Here is a 21,239-nt window from a genome sequence, read left to right as displayed (position 1 = left end):
CCCACCAGCCCCTCACCTCTCTCTCTCTAGCAGACTCCAGGCTGAAGAGCGACCTCACCATCGTCCTCAACGCGCTGGGCAGCAACTCCACGCTCACCAGGCTGGACATCAGCGGCAACGCCATGGGGGACATGGGAGCCAAGATGCTGGCCAAGGCCCTGCAGATCAACTCCAAACTGAGGTGAGAGAAAATCCCAAAGGCTGCAGAGTAGAATTCCAAATGCAAAAAAAGAAAAAAAAAAGAGTTCTGGCTTATCAGTGGAGTTTGGTCAAATCAGCCTGACTTGTGTTTGTCCTGCCGCCCAGGACTGTGATGTGGGACAGGAACAACACCAGCCCCCAGGGTCTGCAGGATGTGGCCGCAGCCCTGGAGAAGTAAGTGTCTCGCGTTGTGTCCGTCACGGCGAGAGGAAGAGGAGAGGAAAAGTCCAGCTCCTCTCCTCCGTTTATCTCATCCTCCCGGCGGCAACGTCTCTTCATTTCCCCTCCCACTTCCTGCGCGCCGTTATTGAAGGGACTCTCGCTGCAGCTCGCCGCCGTCTCTGTGTGTCTACATGCAGCTTTCCTCCCTGTAATTTCCTCATATGAAAAAAAGGAAAAATCAGGTTCCGGCGGCTTGATGGTAAATTCTCATGCTGCGACATTTAAAGAGACGTCATCAGCGTTGCAGTCACAGTCCAACTGATTTTCAGCCATCACTGATGCAGCTTGACTTGAGAAGCTCCATAACAGGGAATGAAGTATCAGTAGCTGCATTTCCATTACCCCTAGAATTGCACAAAACCTAAATATCGCAATAGAAAACTGGCAATGGAATCATCTCAGTTTCGAAAAATCTCTTAAATATTGCTAAAAGGTTTTGAGGTGGTTCTTCAGACGTATCGGTATGTTGCAAAAGTGTCATGGAAACACTTTTTTGGCATTTTGGCGACACCGGACGTAACATACATGGTCATGTGACCAGTTCACGTCAAGTGAAAATGGCACGTTATGCGTGGACGGAGGAGGAGACGGAATATTTTTTACAAGTGATCAAAGAGAAAAATATAACAACCATTTTTGACAACAAACAAACGTAAACAGACAAAAGCAAATAAATCTCACGGGATGAGATTTTACGAGAATTGCGACTTACGCGCTTCACACCATTCAATGGAAACACCTGCAAATCGCAATTGTACTTTGTCGAAATTTTAGAAAATATCGCTTTTATTTTGCGAAAAACTGTAATGGAAACGCAACCACTGAGACTGGACTGGGTGAGGCACCTTCAAAGTGAAGCTGAACTGGGTGGGTGAGAAACTGGTGAAAAATGACTCCAAAAAGCTTCGTGAATAATTTATCATTCATCTCTGCAGAGCACATTTCACTCCTCGTCTCACGATCTCGTCCACAAGCAATCGTCACATCTGCCATTGGAACATTTGTTAGCGCGTGAAATTCTAAAGGAAATCGAATAAAATCATATTTTAAAACAAGCCTGCGTTCTTTTGGTTCCTCCCTGATGTGAGCTAATTGTAGGAAACTGCCCTCTGTTTGTTGCGCATCAGGAACTTCACCATCCGCTTCATGCCCATCCCCATCATCGACGCCTCCCAGGCGCTGAAGGCCAGTCCGGAGAAAACAGAGGATGCTCTGCTGAAGGTACGACAAGACTTCTCATTGGCTCGTCAACTCAGAAAGATTGTGTGGCAACTGCTTGAGAGAAGCTAAGTGAAGCTGTAGATAACAAGTTTGTTTTCAGTTTTGGTGCTTCATCGGCACAGCTTACATTTTACATCTGTCTCTCCAGATTGAGAATTATCTATACAGGAACCATGAAACCAGGAAATACCAGCAGGAACAAGCCTACAGGCTGCAGCAGGGCATCGTGACAAGCACCACGCAGCAGGTGTGTGTCCGTAAAGCAACCGCACAGTCCAGCGCGACTCAGCGATTTCCTCCTCCTGACGCTTGTCTTTTCACTGCAGATGATTGAAAGGGTCTGCGTGAAGGTGCAGGACCACCTGAACTCGCTGAGGAACTCGGAGACAGACGCCATACTGGAGGACGTCAGGGCGGCGGAGAACCTCATCAAGGACGCCCGCAACTCCAAAACTGTAAGGAGCAAAAACTCGTCACTCGACGAACTGACTGTTTTGCAAAGGAGACCGACAATCTTACCTTGAACCGTGTCCCCACTTCCTGTATCCACCCAGCTGCTCCCCAACCTCTACCACCTGGGCTCGGCCGCCAGGGAGGAGGTGAGCAGCTCATCTGTGGGGCCCATTCAGGAGAAACTGGAGTCCATGGCTGGAGAGGTGACCACCGTCATGGACCAGCAGCTGCAGGTGAAAAAATGGGAACCAGCAGCCTAGGGATGCACTGATACCGCTTGCTTTACAGAATGAGTAGAGTACGAGTACATTTCAGTGCTCACCGATACAAAATACTTTAATAAGGCCATTCCACATTATAGAACTACTTTGATTTTTTTTTGTTGTGTTATTTGAACAACAATCCTCAACATGTTTGAGCGACTACATGGGGTGACTGTCACAAGTTTCACTGCAGTACGAACACAAATTTGACTAGAATTGTCATATACTGACTAGGGCTGTCGAAGTTAACACGTTGATAACGTGTGAGTATGTCATTGTTTTGAAATGTTCCAATAGAAATAGAATATTTCCACAAAGGAATTATCATGGTCCTCTCCCAACTTTTCTTAGAGTACAAGAAACACAATAAATATCTTGTTAAGTTACATATGGAACAGGGTAAAAGTATTTGCAATTAATCGCAAGTTAACTCGGAAACTAATGCGATTAGTCGCGATTAAAATTGTCAATCAACTGACAGCTCTGATACTGTCATTTACCAAAAGTGCTTTAAAAATGATTGCACTGCCACACATACACAACAAACCTTAATGCGCTGTCGTAAACTGGTGTGGTATCGGCACACATTTCATGAGTACGAGTATAGTACTCAACCCAGGTATCGGGACCGACATCCGATACCAGCATTGGTGCAACTCTACACCAAACTGAGGAAATTGTTGCTCGAAAGGAGACTCTTGTGTTGAGAAGGTTGATCGCTGCCCAGTGCAGGAGGCTGCCGTTCACCTGCAGCTCAACAGGTCAGGCTGGGATCAAACACGTATTTTATGTTTGTGAGTTACCGTATGTGGAGGTTTATGGGCTGAAATGTATGCATGCATGAGTCAGCCTTGACTTTGGAGGCTCAGCCTCTGGATATCACATGTATTCAAGGGTAGACAGGCTGTAACCATGGCAACAACATCATGACTGCATGCGGGGTCTAAAACTGCGTTTCGCTCAGAAGCAGAATGAGTGACAGCTGTGTCGATGGGGCGGGATCTCCTTCCTGCAGACTCTGCTGGAGTCCATGGTGGACGCGGCCGAGTCCCTGTGCCCTCATGTGATGAAGAGAAGTCACCTCCGCACCGAGCTGGTGAAGGCCAGCGCCGCCAAGACGGTGGTGCCCCAGAGCTTCGTCTCCAAAACCCTGCTGGAGCAGTCGGGGGTGGACATCATCAACAAGATCAGGTGTGTGTGTGTGTGTGTGTGTGTGTGTGTGTGTGTGTGTGTGTGTGTGTGTGTGTGTGTGTGTGGACAGTATCAAGATGTGCTCAAGATATGTGGGGTATTTTTGCTGTGTGTCAGTGAGGTGAAGCTGAGTCTTGCGTCCTTCCTGTCTGATCGGATCGTGGATGAGATTCTGGAGGCTCTGTCCAGCTCCCAACTCACACTGGTAAGACACAAGCTGCTTTCCATTACCCTTAGAATTGCGCAAAAGCTGAATATCGCAATAAAAAACTGCTAATGGAAACACCTAAACTTGGAAAAACTTAACGCTAAAAGGTTTGGACGATCTCATGAGGTGGTTTTTCAGACATATCGATATAGAGGTATATCGCAAAAGTGTCATGGAAACACTTTTTCGCAATTACACGTCAGCGGTATGGGGTCACATGACCAGCTCACTTCAATGAAAATGCCACGTTATGTTCGGACGGAGGAGGAGATGGAATTCTTTTTTTTTTATACAAGGAATCAAAGCGAAAAATATTACAACCATTCTTGACAGCAAAACAAACAAAAGCAAACGTAATTCTTTTAATGTAATCTTAGAAATATTGCTTTTATTTTGCGAAAAACTGTAATGGAAACACAACTACTATGCCCTTAATGTTTGTTTGTTTTAAGTTTTTTTTACCGTTCAGTTGAAACAAACACAAAAAAACAACAAACTTAATTTGTAACTTTGTTTTAATAGTTTCGGCCCTACGAGGACCATGTAGTGGGCGGGGCCTATACCCCCGGCCAATCAGGACACAGCACACACTCCAGTTTGACTACTTCTCAGTTTTCCTCCTCTTCGGCCGCTTCTCCCAGGCGGACCACCTGGTGAGGCGAGGGCGCCCCCTGGTGCAGCAGGACTCTGTGGACCTGGACGTCCACGAGGAGAAGATCCCCAAGCGGGCGTCGACAGAGCTGCTGGAGGGCGAGAGGCTGGAGGACCTGGAGGCCTGCGTGGTAGGTCAAGATTCACCTGCAGTTCACTGTGCAAAAAAAAAAATCCCTCCAGTGCTGTGAATAATTCAGGAGAGGCAGAAAAAATGTTCAGTCTGGCGGCTTGGAGACACATTTTACTGCTAGACGGCGCTGGCGAAGGGTCCGTAAATGTTTCAATGGCTCGTTTGCTCGCTTTCAAAAATGCCTGCAGCAGATTTTAAATATGCAATTTGGCATGTAGAAATCAAGTATGTGTCCAAAGGTAACAAATAGCAGCACAGGAGAAACAAAGAAATAACTGTTGGAACTGGAATGAGTCGTGATGCAGAGTGAAGTTGGGCTGCGGCCGACAGGAAGCCGTTTGTCTCTCTGCTGTCTCTCTCTTCTGACCGTCTGTCTTCCTCTCTGGCGGCTCTCTCGTCTCCTGTGTGACATCATCTGCTCCCAGCTCCTTCTTTCTCTGTTTTCCCTGCGTCTCCTCTTCCCTCGGCTTTACTCCGTCTCCTTGTCTCTCCTGTTCTGCTCAAGCTGTCTTGTGCTCTGTGTCTCTCTGTCTGTCTCTCTGTCTGTCTGTCTTCTCTTTCCTCTCCTGCTCCATGGAGACTCTGTGCTGCACTAGTGTGAGTAGTTTCGAGGCTGTTCCTGCCACACTGCCACCCTCCCACCTCCTCACTCTGCCTGCCTCGCCTGCCGTCGACTCTGATCTACATGATTTATTAGCACCACAGTTCCTGTGTTTAAAGATCTGAAGCTGACAGAAAGTAAAACCCCAGCCGGGATGAAGTAGCTGATTGTTTCCCATCGTCATGGTTTCATGCAGTTGAACACTTGATTGTTACATCAAGTATACATGTTCTTGTGATAAGTCTTTCCACATGCCCTGATCCATCCACTTCTTTGTCCCAAGTGTCGGCTGCAGTTTGTATTCTAGAGCTTTACTGTATGTTTCTGTCCACTAACATGCAAGTGCAGTGGCATAAATGTATCCGCTCAGTTTTATACATCCTGTTCCTCCAGTTCTGTCTTATTTTGGCACTTTACACAACAAAATTATCCCACTTTGTGGAGACAGGATTACAGAAACCTAAACTGGAGCCGCAGTTTCAGTGTCGCCGGCATTTCATCAGGCAAATCAGTGTTTTCCAGCCGTGTCTGAACGTCCTGCTCCTGTTTCAGATGACTCCTAAATCCAAGAGGAAGAGCATCCACAGCCGAATGCTACGGCCGGTCTCTCGCGCCTTCGGTAGGAAACTTCCTCCGCCCGCGTTGTACTCAAATTCACCCACGGACAAGAGTCAGACTGAACGTTGTGCGTGTGTGACGACCCGCAGAGATGGAGTTTGACCTCGACAAGGCCCTGGAGGACGTCCCGGCCCACGTGGAGGACGCCACCTCTCGAACCCCGCCCACTCCGTCGCAGCAGCAGCAGCCGAAAGGCTCGATGGCCGAGCTGCCGTCCGAGGAGGAGAAGAAGCTGCAGCACTTCACCAAGCTGCGGCCGCGTCGCAATAAGAAAACACACTCCACCAAAGTGTCGGTAAGTAGCAGAGGGAGGCTAGGTTGATAGATAGATAGATAGATAGATAGACAGATAGATAGATAGATAGATAGACAATAAGAAGAAGAAGAATTAGAGTCAATGAATATTAAAAATGAGGGGAAAATATATAATTAAAGGCTGGATCAGATTCTCCATCTCCCTTTTTTCAGCAAATCAACAGCACTCCATCTCAAGACGGGCAGCAGAATGGCCTCATGGGAAGGGTGGATGAGGGCGTGGACGAGTTCTTCTCCACTAAAGTCACCAAGTTGGATTCCAAGTAATGATGCTGCTTCGCAATTGCACGACATCTCACATTCTTACATTTGTTGATCACAGCGTCAATCTCTGGATCCAAGTCAGACTCCCGCTCACCCGTATGTCTCGTAGGCGTTCGCTGAAGAGCTCCGAGTCGCAGGATGGAGAGAAGAAGAAGAGCAAAGGCGGATTCCTCAACCTCATCAAGCGTTCTTCCAAGTCGGACAAAGCAGAGAAGTCGGAGAAGAGCCAGGCTCAGGCTGCGTCCGCTCCCGGCACGTCCTCGACTTCCGCTGCCCAGAACTCCTCCATCAGCGAGGAGCCCTCCTCGCCAAAGGTGGCAGTGAAGAGCCCGGCCCTGTCCAGGTAGAGGCAACCCGAGTCAGTCAGCCAATCGGAAATTAAAAGAGACTTTGGCTGAGTCCCAAATCACCCTGTACACCCTATATCAGGGGTCACCAACGTGGTGCCCGCGGGCACCAGGTAGCCCCCAAGGACCTCATGAGAAGCCTGCAGACCCGTTCGAAACCTTGCACAGCTCGTTGAGCTGCGTCTAAAATTCAATTTTATCCAACCTTGTTAAGTAATTTTTGATAATTATTGAGAACTCATGAGCTTGATAAGTGTCTTCACATAGATAAGTATCATTAATAATAATAATATATAACTAAGAGAGTTTATTTCAGGAGAATCTAGCAAACTGGTAGCCCTTACGGCTCAGCCCATACGGCTCAGGACCAATGAAGTAGCTCTCAGTGCCAAAGAGGTTGGTGACCCCTGCTTTACATATCGCCGGTCTAGCAACCATCTGTACTTGGAGTGATGCATTGTGGGATACACTGAGTGGACTATATATTGAATACCGATGTTCACTCAGGATTCAGACACCACTACAAAATGGCATAGCTCCCATATAGTGACTATATAGTGACAGTAGGGGGCGATGTAGGACACAGCTCTGATTCTCCTTCCGCTTTATTCTTGCAGGGATGCCTCCAGCCGCTCGCAGCCCACCGACTACAGCAGCAGCTCCAACTGCTCCGAGGAGCTGCGGACGCCCGACTCCATCGACGAACCCTGGGAGAGTTCGGACGGCAGGGGGAGCCCTCAAGGAGGCAGGAGGTACCCGGGCCTGCAGATGATGGGGAGTGGCCTCCTGGCCGAGATGAAGGCCAAGCAGGAGAGGAGAGCGCACAAGGTGAGGAGGAGGAGGAGGAGGAGGAGGAAGAGTTCAGGATCTCCAGCCTGATGAGAATCTGGAGACGCAACCTGCTGCCACCTGATTGGTGGCAAAATCATTTTTGCTGGATTCTTTTACCACATCTAAATTCCAAAGCGACTTACAGCATTGTATGCTTTTAATTTGAAGGGTGTGGTGTGTGTGTGTGTGTGTGTGTGTGTGTGTGTGTGTGTGTGTGTGTGTGTGTGTGTGTGTGAAATGCATAGTGCCTATTGAATATCTGGGCTTGCAGTCTTGCAGCGCCCCCTGCTGTTAAGGGTTGACCATCCAGTCAAACATATTTTACTCTCGGTAGACTGCTCTGTTTAACACTGATAGAATTGAATATTTGAAGCTGATATTCTTCAAAACAATCGACAGTAATTTAGCTTACTATCAGTATATTAACTCAGAAGTCAGCCGATTCAATACTTCCCACTTCTTCTGCTTCAGTCTTCCAGTCCTGACCGACCCGACAGCAACGCAGCAGGTAAGACTTTGTCCCTGCTCACACTTGTATGTGCATTTCATAAAATAATTCTTCCATTGGACGTAAAAAACAATCACGCCGGTTCCTTCCTCTGCTCTTCAGTCACCAAGTCGAACCCGTCGGACACCAGACCCTCGACAGGCACAGTGACGAAATCAGACCCTGGTTCTCCAGAGAGGAACCCGCCCCGCGGGGAGCCCAAGCCTGAGCCGGCTCCTCGCGTCAGGGCCTCCACCTCCACGTCTTCCCCTGGGGGTCCGGGTGGCCCGAAACCCCCTGTGCCTCAGGGGGCCAAGCCCTCGTTGGCTGCCCGGCCCAACATCCCTCAGAAGCCCAGGAGCAACAGCAGCAGCAAGAGCCTCGGTACGGTCAGCCGGAGTCACTCACTCCTGCATGAACCTGCATGTGTCTCTATTGTGAATAATAGGAAAAAAGAAACAATGTAATGTTGATTTGTAATTTCTTTTCAAAAATAATAGAGTTTTTCTTTACAAACGTCATGTTTCTGAACTGCCAGATGAGGGCGCCGATGGCCCCGGCGGCTCTCCGAAGGTCGCGGCTCTTCCTCCCACACTGAAGAGGGCGCTGCCGGAGAAGGACGCTCAGTCAGGACTCCAGTCTGCAGGCTCGGCCAACAGAAGCACTCAGGATGGTGAGTTAGCGCCCCCTGTCAAAGCTACAAGGAACTTCTGAAGTTGAAGAAAACGGAGATTTGCCATGGATGTATTATAAGAACTGGATACCGGATTGGCAATATGGCAGCCGTGCCAATTTTTCCCAGTGGCCACTCGAGGTACTGCAGCAAGGGAATCTCATTAGCCCAAAAAGTGTTCTTACCAATAGACCGTGATACAAAAATAAACGCCTTTAAAGGAGCTGACAACACGACTGTAACCTGAAACGCGATTCATAGCAAATCTTTATATAAAGGCCAGAAAATCACATGAACAGAGTTTATTCCCAGTGTGACTTCACAACGTTGTAGATGTTGTGTCTCAGCTCGTTGTGACGTATCTGTAAGTGACGTTCTCCAAAACCGTTCTGATTGGCCAATTAGATCATGTGAGTTACGGAGGCATGATGGGAAGTGACACTACTTCATATGCTCTATTGGCCCATTAATGCGGAAGTCAAAAACGTTATCGGGTGTACGCTGGTTGGTCCATCTTGGACTCTGTGGGCCTGAGATTTGCTCCCGTGTCTCCTCCCTCACCTCCCCTCACCTCTTTCTCTGCCTGTCTTCCAGCCAAGCCAGACCCCGCCCACCGGCCCCTCCTCCGCACCAACTCCGAGGACCACGGCCCCCTCAAGGCCAAAAACCAGCCCCCCAATTCGGCCAAGGAGAAGGCGGCGGGCAAGAAGTCGTCGGACTCCGGCGAGGAGGCGGACAAAGACTTTATTTTGATATGAGCGGAGACGAAAACCAGGAAGTGGCTATATTTTTGTCGACGTCTGAGCTGCGAGGAAAGTGTTTGCAGGCTGCTTGCAGGACAATGTTTTCAATCAGGTATCAACACAGTCGCTCAAACTTATTATTTTTTTTTTTTTTACGTGGAATTGGTTTTCTGTGGCGAAACTGCGTTTAAGAAAAAAGGAGAAGAAAAAAAAATTGTCGTCTAGAAAACCAAACCGTCTGAGCTTCCCTTCCTCAAGCTTTTCCTTCTTCCTGTAGCCTCCGACGGCTGAGTGAAGCTGAATTCATGCACTAGACTCTCCGTCTGTACTGACACTCTGTGTTGCAGTAGCTCGCTATTTTTTTTGTTGGTTTGTTTTTCCCCAAGGGACCAGACACACCTAGCAACACTAGCAGGATCACTGTACTGTACTTGAACTCCAACACACGCGAGCAGGAACCCCTCCGCCCCCTCCCTCCCTCCCTCCTGACGGCAACTATTCCTTTAATGCACTGTATTTGTACAGATTTTTCTAGAGAATATTTTCATGACCCAAACTTTATTTTCTTTTTCCTTCCACAACCGGTATGCAACTCATTGTTTTTTGCGTAAGGAAAACACAGGTTCAGCTGATCGTCTCAGCCCAGCATCCATCACAGAACACAGCAGCAGCAGCAGCAGCAGCAGCAGCACCTGCAGAGTGGAGCTTCACAGAGCCTCCACCCGGACTCGGCTCGCCCTCCGAAACCCGAGCGGCGCCGTCGCAATCACTATGACGGCGATCCAACCGACCAATAAGGCTTCAGCACTGTTACTTAACCCACACGGTTCTCATGCAAACAGTATTTTTATTTAAACTGTGGGAAATTTTTCAGGGTGTGGATGGGAGAACAATGTCCGTCTGACGCATCCTCGCAGTCTCAAGCCTCCCAATCAAACAGCAATCAACAGCTTCAGTTTTGACTTTTATCATTTTAATGTCATTCCAGTTAATCAGCTCTCTTTGCGTTCAGCTCAACCTTTGCGTACGTGTGATTGTCTGTTCTTTCCTCCTAACAACTTCTGTCTTTCAACATTTACGACCTCTCCCCTATGTTCTCTGTGGTGTGACAGTGAAGGAAGTGACTTACAGAAGTGTCAAACAGTAGTTGCAAAGGTCACAGATCGAGAAGATGCTGTTTTCTCGGCCCGAAAAAAAAAAAAAAAAAAAGCAGAGGAAGCTTCGGCTTCACACCTGTAAAGAGCTGTTTGGTCACAGAGTGAAGAGTCGAACGCCTGAAGTGAACACGCAGTGCGCTGAGCTCCGACGGGACCTGAAGGCGACACGATAACAGCCGAGACTGGGAGTTCAAGCTTCGCCCTCATCGCTCTGCTACACAATCAATCAACAGACTCTGAGGTTGCATTGACTTGTTCATCTGTTTCCTTCAGCACTGGTACCAATGCAAAAAAAGGAATTAATTTATCCCCCAAAACTCTTTATTGACATTGTATTAATGTTGATATTATCACTGTTGCATCAAATTAGTCAAATCCTACTTTAAAGAAACAAACAAAAAACGTCACTTTCGTTGGCCCGAAACCTTTCTTAGTTTTCAGCAGCAAGTGTTTGCTACTGGTCAGTATTTGTGGGAATTGAAGGCAGATTCAACGTCTTCTGTCTTGTCCGTCTAATGTATTTCCACAACAAGGTGTCTGACGACATAAAAGCTCTTACTTGAAATATGTTTGCAACTTCGGCAGCATTTAAAAAAACAAAAACAAACCCAAAAGTCTGAAAACTTTTAAGAATCCCACTGAACTGACGACATCCATTTCCATTTCTTCTGGCCACCAGAGTGCCGCCCTCGCCAGAGGTCAGCACGTCAGCTCCTTCACCGTGGCTGGGATTTAACTCACACGTCGCTATTCATACCCCAGAAGTAGAATAGAATCCGACTGTTCCTGCTGTAAATAGCTCACCCTGCTCCCGGTTGCACCTCCACACCTGAAGACACTGACGCCTGTTTGTTCCAGCGGTGCTCCGACACACTGATCCACTGCTTTTTAACACTCAGAGCAGTGAGCAGGTCACTGTGTGCTGCGTTTCACTCACACTGTCCGTTTCCTAAACCAGATCAACTACAGTTTCATACTTTGAGTTGCAGTAGCAGCAGCAGCGGCGGCGGTGGCGGGAGCAGCCTGTCCGCCTCTGGAACGTGAACGTCCGCTTTGTCTCCGTCAGTGCACAGAGTGAAGGAAGTTAACAAAATATCTGTCCAGTGAAAAGTGAGTTTGGACTCTGGAACCTCCACGTGACTGCATGAAGTGACTGTGCATTGTACTGTTTGTATATATGTGCTTTCAAACATATAGGAGTGCGTGCGTGTGTGCGTGTACTGTATGTCTAATTTGCGCACATGTTAAATACACACTGTGATGCGTTCACGCTGCCAATCCTACATTGTTTTGGTACTAAGTGCACTACTATACTAAGAGTTTGTTTGTAACTTATTTGTAATAAAAAACAAAATGTGTCGGCCGTCTCGAGCCTCCTGAAGTTTTGTGGGCTTTTTTTTCTTTCCTTTCACATGTACATTGTGTTGATATATGTAGACTTTAATTCTTTTTACCTGTTAATTTGTTAATACGTGTAATCTGTTGTCTCACTCATAATTACCAAGAAGGAAAATAATGCAAAACAATGACTGGGGAAGGGGGGAAAAAATGCAAACTGTTCAATGCTCATTGTTTGTTCCGATCTGTTATGGGATTATCTGTTTTATTCTGCTGGTGTCAAAAGGTTTCTTCCTGCAAATATGAAAACTAATTAAAATAATTTTGCAGCTTTGACTTTCTCTGAATGCTTTTGTTTTTATTTTTTCTTGTGACATTTGTCTTAAAAAATTGACTGCATGTCAGTCGAGGACATGATTGTGCAGCAACTGCAGGGGTCTTTCTGATTTAGATCCCTTCTGAATATGAGATTAAAGTCACTCTTCTCGGTAAATCTTTTTTTTTTTTTTTTTTTGTCATTTTTGTCATAATAATAAGTAGTAACAGCAGTGCTTTGGTACTTTTTACTACTTTTGGTATTGGTTAAGCGCGCATGGCTATTACCCGGGCCCTCTGCGCCTTGCCACACTTACTAGAACTTACTAGGTCCACAGCTTTCTGCAGTGGGCCTCTACACCCAGCAGGGGGCGACAACAATGCTGAGGAAAGACCGATATCTCATCACACACATGCGCGCGCTCAGTCAGTGGGTGTGTTCGTTATTAGAACCTGCGGTTCCTCCTCAGTCACTTCACTCTCTCTCACGTCTCAAAGCGTTTCTCTCTCCTCTTTCCCCTCTCCGCCGCCATGGAAGCTGGTTTTGACAAACTGGACGCAGCTGGTTTCCTGGAAATCTGGCAGCACTTTGATGCAGACGGTGAGGACGGTTGCTTCTTCTTTTTTTTTCTTCTTTAAAAAAAAAAAAAAAAAATCTTGTTGCGCGGAATAACGGAAGTGATGACGGTCCAAGTGTGACAAACGCTTCCTAATTGAAATTATGTGGTGTTTGAACTTTTGAAATTGACCCGAATCTAAAAAATTTTGACCCTTGCTCAAATCAGGCCTTCTGAATTTTTGTGTTGTATGGTAAATTACACCAATCAAATTTTATTTTTCAGTTTTTCATTCGTTAATTATTCGTTTTTGAACGTCGCTCAACTCAGTCCCTCCAATGCGTCTATTCTTTTGACTGTGTGTGACCTTGGGTTTTCAGAAAGGGGGCCATAAATAAAACAAATGAGTGTGAGACCAGTTTCATTGTAAAAAATAAAATAAAATGAAATATAATTTAATCACAATCTGTCAATGCACGTTTTAAGTTGAAATTGAGGTGTGTTATCTGTGAACTTGCAGACAATGGCTACATCGAGGGCAAAGAGCTGGACAACTTTTTCCGCCACATGATGGAGCGTTTGCATCCTCAGGCAAGTCCACCCGCTGGTGCTGGTGCTGGTGCTGGCGCTGATGTCGTGTGTCGTTGCAGGGGGCCGAAGCCACAGCCCTCCGCTGTGTGTGTGTGTGTGTGGGAGGCAGATGGGTGTGGCTGCTATATAGATATGTTTCTGTGTGTTTTTGCGTCTGATCGGATGCTAATGGGGCGCTAAAGCAAACTGACCAGTGGCCACATGTCGCTGTTTTTTTCCCCCGCTGATGTTTGCTTTTGGAGGAGCTGGTGATGCCTCTTCAGGGTGTGCAGAGCTGAGGCTGCAACCTCACTTCACCTTCACCTCAGTAAATGGCATCAATTCATGAATGTGAAATGTTTGAGTATAAGATCAAAATTTCATGAATCTGTCAAACCTATGTGGAAAATTAGTTGTTTTCCAGCGGCAAAGTCATACATTTGTGATAAATTCTCAGTGAAGTTCTGGCACCTGACGCTCTGCACCGCATGAAACAGTGATCAGTGATCATCTGTCGCAGCCTCTTTTCATACAGGAAGGCCAGCTGCAAAATGTTGCACTTCAAATCTATTTTCTGCCTTTGAAGCTGTAGGCCTGCCTGAGCTTTGGTTGGTAGAAAACAAGCGTGGAAACCGAGTGTGATCACCCGTGCCAGATAAGCACATCGTGAATGAGTTTTCTCATTGCTTTGCAAATAGTCTGCAGAGGGTAGGGCTGCAAAGAAGCATAAAGGAGGGGGGAAAAAGTTTTATCACTGGTGTGGTGTATCCATGGTGACCAGTCTCAGAATAACTCCATCGGAACAGCGTTTGTCCTTTAGTGTCAAACTTCAAGGGAACAACTGCAAACCCATAGTTGTGTGAGTGCATGGTAAATAACATGGCACTGTCATACTTTTTGCTTGTTTGTTGGTATGTTTTTTTTTTTGTTGTTCTGCCCCGTCCACTTTCATAGAAGCAATGAAATTCCTAATGGGTCGGTGGCAGGAAAATCAATTTAGCCTTGTTGTGCGTTTGCTGTGCGTCTCTGCAGGAGAAAGTGAGCGAGGAGCGAGTCCAAAGTCTGAAGCAGGGGTTCATGTCCGCCTACGATGTCACTGCGGACGGGAAACTCCAGATTCAGGAGGTACGGTAGCGCATCACCTCTGGAGAATGAAGCTTCACGTGAAGATGGATAGATGTATAGATAGATAGATAGATAGATAGATAGATGGATAGATAGATAATCTCACAAAAAATATTCCTACAATTACCATCAACACACATTGACATTAAAAAAACAAATAAATCAGAAAAGAAAATGTGGGATTCTTTATATCATGTCCCCTCATTCATGTCCATTACTACCAAAAGATATTCAGTCGAAGCCATTTCCTCTTGTTGACATCCACCCCTGCCCTGCTGCACCCTTCATTCCTTATTGATATTAATCAGCCGTTCAGTCTACAGTAAGAAACCTAATTTCCGTGCCTGGAGTTGGAGGACACGCACCAACCACTGTATCTATAACACGCCACAGGCATGACATGCAGTAACCTCATAGGACAGGACATGAATGTATTCAATGATCCGTCTGAGCTGCCAAACAAAACTGCTGAGGTCGACTTAAGAATAGGTCTTTAATTAACTTGTTGTATTAAACTTTGCGTAGGCAATACCACGGCGCCACTGTACACCCAGAGATTTAAAGCCACGTTTTGTGAAGGCGCCGCTCTTTCAGCCGCCATTCCCTCTGATTGATGCAGCTCTGTGCACAATCAGGGCCAATCGGGAGCCAGAAATATGTCCATCAGCCGACTGATAAAGTCGTTTGTTAATGCACTGCACTCAAACTCAAACTGCTTCGGGGGGAGAGAAAAAAAAAATAGAAGAAAAAATCAATGAGTCGGTTTGCGGCCGAGCATCAATAAGTGGTGGATGAAGTCAGAACAGTGTGGTCGGACTGACCCGCTGACTCTGGACGCACCAATCAGATGTCTGGCTGCAAACAGCTGCTCTTCTTCCAAATCAGAGGCCTGAATTGAGAGGTTCTGATTCTGAGGAAAGACTGAAAAGTATGATAATAATTTAAAAAACTTTTTTTTTCTTAACAATGTAAAAAAAACAACAACATTAATACAATAAAAGGTCAACATAATTGAGCTGAATTGTATGTCCAACTGAAAATAAATTAACAATACACCTCAAGTGAGGCACAGGGAGGCAGTATACAACAGCTGATCAGGTCATCAAGACAATGAGAGAAACTAAATTAACAGGAAATCCTTATATCTTAATTAATGGCGGTAATTATTGCAAAAAAAGATCAAAGTAATTGTCTCGACCAAACAGCAATAACGACACAAGTAGTTAAAGTGGAGACTCGTCTCCCCCTTGGTGGAGGCCATGCATGGTTTGGTCCAATCAGCCATCAGTGCTGTTTAAGCAGCTGTGTAGGAGCTGGCAGGTGCTGAGATGGCAGCTGAATCTGACCACCAGGTAGCTGGAAACAACCTCAGGAATGAGTGCTACTGCTTTCACTGGCTATGTGCCAAACTATTTAGAAACACTTGATGTGTCACAGATAAGTGCACAGTTTTAGTATTTTTTTATTGAATTAATTCCATTTATTTGAAGATGAAAAGCTAAATTAGCGAAAGAATAAAAGAGAAAAGTCACATTTGCGTCGTCGTCCAATGTTGGGCAGCAAAAGACACGGGGAAAGACTCACTGCACTCCGTGAATTTTACTTTGTAGTCATCGTAGCGCTCCCTGCTCCCGCCCCTCACTTCCTGTGCTTTTTAACTTTTGTGCTAAGTAATTTCCTGTAAATGGCATTAGGAGGAAGTCGTGCTGAGATAACTCCGAGTTAAGTGGTTTTGTAGTTCAGTATCATATAGTTTATAAAAAAAAAAAAAGAAGCTAGATACTCTACTTTCAGATGAAATGGCAAACTTCATTTTGACAGGTGAATTAACCTTAATCATGCTTTTCAAAATTTGACATGACAAAACAGACGATTTCCAAGGAAACAAAGGAAACGTGAGATTTTTGTTGGGGTGAAGTCGCGCTGTTTGTTTCCCCAAACTGTTTGCAATGAAGAAATGTATTTATTGTGGCAGAAGCCACAACGGTGACCAACGGTTGTGTGTGCTCTCTTCACATCCCCCAGGAAGTGACTGCAGAGCGACACTGCGTTCAGGACAGGCACCTTCTCTTTGCTTAATGTCAAATGTTGACATTCGTTGTCGGTCTTCAGCTACCGGCTGTCCAATTCAAAAGGTTCCCTGGATTTTTCAACACGAGTCTCTGGATATAAAAGTTGGCATTTAGCGGCTCATAAACTGCCTCTACTTTCTGTTCGGTGAAGTCGGCATTGAGCCTCGTCTTCAGCTTTGCTGCCGTATCATCTTGTGTTTTAGTCAAATGTTGCCCTGTGATTTTAATCGGCTAATGGGAGGCTGATGGTATTAAAAGGAGACGGGTGACAAAGGGGAGCAGCTCGAGTTGGCGAAAAGCCAGAGCGAGCTGCTGCAGGGGCCTGGGAGTCTTTTCTGCAGAGTAGTAGTTGTGCTGCAACTTTAATCTATTAACGTGTGTAGACCGGGAGCATTTTCATGACAAAGCACCAAGAGGTCCAAGATTCCACCTATTTTAAATCTTCTTCATCATCCCTCCGGATTCCCAGTGCCTTCGGCCTTTTATGTGATCTCAAAATATCAATATTTTCCAGCATTTTCAGAAAATGGCTTGTTTATCTTTGAGATCCAACTTGGTTCTGAATTCTGCCCCGTTTTGTTTTTTTTTCCTCCAGTTGGCTAACATGATCCTCCCTGAGGACGAGAACTTCCTGCTGTGCTTCCGCAGAGAAGCTCCCCTGAAAAGCAGCGTCGACTTCATGAAGGTGAGCTCAGAGTCCGTCGCAGTGGCGCGGCTTCAGGATGAGCGTCGTCGAGGTATCGGGAACAAATAAAGAAAATCTATCGGGTACATATTTGTCAGTCAAACACCCAGAGTCCGACAAGACGGACAACTACACAGTCGGCTGGATTAGTGGGTATCTTGGTTACCGCATATCTGAAGTCATGCTCAGATGGTCTCACCGAGGACGTGCACCAGAGGAAACATGCGTGTGATTAGTGTCGTTAGCGTGAACTGCCAAGTTATGTTTTCTAGTTACAATCTGTGTCTTTAGCCAGTCAATGGAAACGCAAGACATGAGAAAAGTCCATTCGTTGTATTTGTTTGCCCCATATTTCATCGATGGGTTAAAGTCAAGACAAACGGTTCAGGGAGTCGGCCCTTTGTGACATCACAAACACCTCACCGACGCCTCTCCCAGGTTAGTGATGCTAATTTTGTTTCTTTCCCCTTCTCAACATGGAAGGTCAAGCGAAGTCAGTTTGTCTTGGCATTTTTTTTGTCTGGACGTTGTAAACAGAGGGCAAACTATGACAATTAATTTGGACAGTTCTACTGATCGACAAATATCTGGAAACATTGGTGTAATGAGGCTTTATAAGATGGATGGTATCTGAGAATGGCTACTTGTGGTTACAACTCTCTCCTGCCCCCTGCAGACATGGAGGAAGTACGACATCGACTGCAGCGGCTACATATCTGCGCAGGAGCTCAAGGTGAGCTGGCCTCCACAAATCAAATGATCACTTTTCACACAAGAGAAGCAATTGCACAGCTGGGGGGGGGGTGACCTTGAGGGGGTGAGTGGCCGTAACCTTCAGCTGCTCCTCTCTGCCCCATGTCGCCCTGCCGCCCTTGAGCTCCCGATGGATGAAAACCTGAGTGGATGAAACTAACTTTTCTTAACACCACGACACGCTGCACAGTTACAGCTGCAGGCGTCCCAATTGTGTTGCCTTTATTTGACAACTCACTCGTGGCAATCTGATGTTTTTGGGACCAACTCTGATGCGATCTGCTGTCCTTCCGCAGGCTTTCCTGGGCGACCTGTTCTCGAAGCACCAGAAGGAGGTGTCCTCTGAGAAGCTGGAGGAGTACACGGACACCATGGTAGGAACTCCAGCACTGATCGCCGGCCCCTCCCAGACTTAAAATAGGTTATTTTGTGCGTCGTAAATGTATAAACATGGAATGGAATTAAAAAAAGATCTAGCTGGTTTATGGAAACGAATGCATCAGCTCAAGGTATTTTTAATTTTGTTTTATATTACATCTGATATTACTGATTTGGGTTTTGTTTTCCGAGTCTTTTTTTTTAATATGTGTTCCTTAATAAAATATTTCATTTTGGGAGAAATTGGTCGACCCTTTAAATTGGATCGAGACGAACTGGTTCAGCAGTCGCAGGTGTTGTCAGGAAATGAGAAAGAAGATGACAGACAGACTCTGGTTTTTCTTCTGAGTGAATCGTTTATTTTCCTCTCTCGTCCTTCAGATGAAAATCTTTGACCAAAACAAGGACGGCACTCTGGGCTTGAACGACTTGGCCAGGTACTTGTTGCCAAATGGTCTTTTTAATATCTAAGAAATTGTTTCAGCGACCCTGGTGCTCATAAATATTTGTACGTTTCTCAATCAGGATCTTGGCTATGGAGGAAAATTTCCTCCTGCAGTTCAGGCTTGATGTATGTGCGCTTCATTAGACCTTTTATGTCTAAAGAAAATATGCAGCTCAATGGTCATTTTAATGTTTTCCTCTGTGATTCATTTCTTCCACCCAAGGCCACCAGCCAAGAAGAGAGAAAAAAAGACTTTGACAAGATCTTTAACCATTATGATGTTGTGAGTATGTTGCTGAATTCTCTGGGTGCGGATGACTTCTTTTTTTTGTTGTTGCATACTTATCCTTTCAATTTATTTGACCCTTGATCAATTCTGATGTACGATGCTTTGTAGAGGAAAGCCTCCAGACATGGAGAGGATCCTCAGTTCCTCTCTTCACTCCGCTGCTGAGATTTACATGATGCGTGGCTCTGCACAGCGACCATCCATCAATCCAATGATCCCCCCTCGGCTCAGTAATGAGGCTTAATGAAATAAACACCCATCACGTTGTCAAGTCGCTCTCTCGGCCCCATCACGTCACTCTTCACGCTGTTGGTCCAGTTCACGGCAGATGTGTCAAGCGATGGTGCAATGAGGAGATCTTTCTCCCGAAGTGACCTCTCGATCGTCATCTTTTCTCCTTTAATGACTCTTCAGAGGCAGCGCTGGACGCTCCGATTTGTCCTGCTAGTTTTTGACAGTAATTCTGAAAGAGCCCCGCAGCTTTAAAACGCGTGTCGATTTCCAAATAGGGCAGCGTTCTAGCGCTCCCTCGGTTTGCCTGTGGCTCCTACTGCTTCGCATCATGGTGGAGCTACAACAAGTTGATGTGCGTAGCAACAGGAGTCGCAGGGCAGCAATGACTCATTACAGGAATTATAGCCGCGCACGCCTGGATGTGTTCCAGCACCCCCCCGGTGCCCCTGGCTGAGGCCGACTGATGGCTGAGTCGGTGATGCGAGTGGGAAGTAAATCGCATAAAGGGAGCCCACGCTCATCAGTTGTTGTTCTCTCCGCAGAGCAAGACGGGGGCGCTGGAGGGAGCTGAAGTGGACGGATTCGTCAAAGACATGATGGGACTGGTCAGGGTGAGGCTTTTAATCAAATAAAAACAAACAAACGCGCATATTAGTGAAGAGCAGGCCAGAAACTTTGTTGCCGTTTTTATACTTTTTTTCATTTCTTTTTTCATTTCCAAAGAAAATATCCATCCAGCAGCTACTTTCCGTCATAAGTCCCGCCTCTTTATGTCTTAAAAGGTAGCTAATTGGTTATGTGATTTCCATTTAGGATTGAAAATGCTACCTGTTGGAAGTCTGCAAGTTGGATGAGCTTTGGAAGTTTAATATGAGGCTGTTTATTTCCAACCTTTAATATTGGTGTGTTGTCTATGAAGGATCTGCTGATGTTTATCCGTCTCCAGCAGACGAAATTTCTCCTCCTCCCTTTTTTTGAATCAAGCGCTCTTTAGTTCAATGCCACTTTTTTTGCCCCCTGCAGCCCAACATGACGGGTCCCGAGCTGGACAAGCTGCGAGCCATCTTGCTGCGCCACTGCGACGTCAACAAGGACGGCAAGATCCAGAGGAACGAGCTCTCGCTGTGCCTGGGAGTCAACCCGAAGCCCTGATGTGAGGGTGAGGAAGTGCCCCCCCCCCCTTTCCCCCAGCAGGTGGCAGCAGCAAAACAATGTTTGTGACCTGTTGTTTCTCTCTGATTACTAAGCTATTCAAAGGTCGCCGTTCCTGAGCGGGTATTTTAGAACCTAGAATGTAAAGGCTGATGCTATGTGGTGATTTAGACAAAACAATGATTGTTGAGCCTCTGTGACTTGAAAGTGGACGTCTTTGTGCATGATGACGTTGACTGTGGTGTAAAAATCTGTGCATAAATCAACCTAGTCCAGCTTTTGGAATCTTTTTGTTTCGTTCTGATTTTGTTTAATGGCATTAAAATCAGCTTGGCAATGTGTATGTTGATCTGCCAGGATGTTCTGTTACCATTCTGAAAATAAACACTGACAAAATGGTCCTCACACGTTTGTGTTGGATTCTATACAAAAACACAAAGCCTATAAAACCTTTGCATTGTGATGAAGTTATGACAGAAATACAGGAGAATTTCTTTCTGATTCCAATCCATTTTATATCAAATCAAATGTTATATAAAAATTGATCTTGATTATAGAATGGTGGCTTCTTTGTCAAGCTACCAGGTTGACTCAACATCAACACAAGATTTTTTTTTTGTGGTGACACTTTAAGGCGTTATGCATTCCTGACTTTATGATGACACATGACATGACTTGATGCATTGAAACGGTGTTTGAATAATTGTGACCTATTCATGGTTAATAATGAATACATGTAAATGAATC

The 21,239-nt window shown here is 45.9% G+C and overlaps 2 protein-coding genes across 3 annotated transcripts in view; both read left to right on the top strand.

Annotated features, from left to right (window-relative positions):
* LOC142898358 (F-actin-uncapping protein LRRC16A-like) overlaps positions 1-12,253 on the top strand; it is a 53,220-nt gene extending 40,967 nt beyond the window's left edge. For both annotated transcript variants that reach the window (XM_076041286.1, XM_076041287.1), the window contains 18 exons: positions 9-181; positions 307-375; positions 1,551-1,644; positions 1,793-1,891; positions 1,971-2,099; positions 2,199-2,330; positions 3,376-3,551; positions 3,669-3,756; positions 4,401-4,541; positions 5,697-5,763; positions 5,852-6,057; positions 6,231-6,340; positions 6,451-6,684; positions 7,306-7,516; positions 7,991-8,027; positions 8,130-8,390; positions 8,545-8,679; positions 9,274-12,253. In XM_076041286.1, coding sequence (XP_075897401.1) covers positions 9-181; positions 307-375; positions 1,551-1,644; positions 1,793-1,891; positions 1,971-2,099; positions 2,199-2,330; positions 3,376-3,551; positions 3,669-3,756; positions 4,401-4,541; positions 5,697-5,763; positions 5,852-6,057; positions 6,231-6,340; positions 6,451-6,684; positions 7,306-7,516; positions 7,991-8,027; positions 8,130-8,390; positions 8,545-8,679; positions 9,274-9,437 — 2,526 coding nt within the window. In that variant the 3' untranslated portion in view covers positions 9,438-12,253. The remainder of the gene's footprint in view (positions 1-8; positions 182-306; positions 376-1,550; positions 1,645-1,792; positions 1,892-1,970; positions 2,100-2,198; positions 2,331-3,375; positions 3,552-3,668; positions 3,757-4,400; positions 4,542-5,696; positions 5,764-5,851; positions 6,058-6,230; positions 6,341-6,450; positions 6,685-7,305; positions 7,517-7,990; positions 8,028-8,129; positions 8,391-8,544; positions 8,680-9,273) is intronic.
* Positions 12,254-12,693: 440 nt separating this feature from the next.
* Positions 12,694-20,833, top strand: scgn (secretagogin, EF-hand calcium binding protein). The gene is made up of 11 exons (XM_076041079.1): positions 12,694-12,833; positions 13,310-13,380; positions 14,392-14,484; positions 17,152-17,241; positions 17,918-17,974; positions 18,291-18,368; positions 18,754-18,809; positions 18,898-18,943; positions 19,041-19,100; positions 19,883-19,951; positions 20,364-20,833. The coding sequence occupies exons 1-11, from the start codon at positions 12,764-12,766 to the stop codon at positions 20,490-20,492; spliced, it is 819 nt and encodes a 272-aa protein (XP_075897194.1). The 5' UTR covers positions 12,694-12,763; the 3' UTR covers positions 20,493-20,833.
* The last annotated feature ends 406 nt before the right edge of the window (positions 20,834-21,239 follow it).

The sequence above is a fragment of the Nelusetta ayraudi genome, unplaced genomic scaffold (assembly GCF_046127955.1).
Source record: "Nelusetta ayraudi isolate G7.1 ecotype Tasmania unplaced genomic scaffold, CSIRO-AGI_Nayr_v1 ptg000063l, whole genome shotgun sequence".
NCBI classification, from domain to species: Eukaryota; Metazoa; Chordata; class Actinopteri; order Tetraodontiformes; family Monacanthidae; genus Nelusetta; species Nelusetta ayraudi.
The sequence above is the reverse complement of the archived record's forward strand: the minus strand, read 5'-3'. Positions and strand labels throughout refer to the sequence as shown.

Excerpts from the sequence above, each read along its gene's own strand:
- scgn (XM_076041079.1), top strand. The coding sequence starts at position 12,764 with ATGGAAGCTGGTTTTGACAAACTGGACGCAGCTGGTTTCCTGGAAATC. Across the intron at positions 19,101-19,882 it reads TCTTTAACCATTATGATGTT|AGCAAGACGGGGGCGCTGGA; the intron begins GTGAGTATGTTG and ends TTCTCTCCGCAG. Across the intron at positions 19,952-20,363 it reads ACATGATGGGACTGGTCAGG|CCCAACATGACGGGTCCCGA; the intron begins GTGAGGCTTTTA and ends TGCCCCCTGCAG.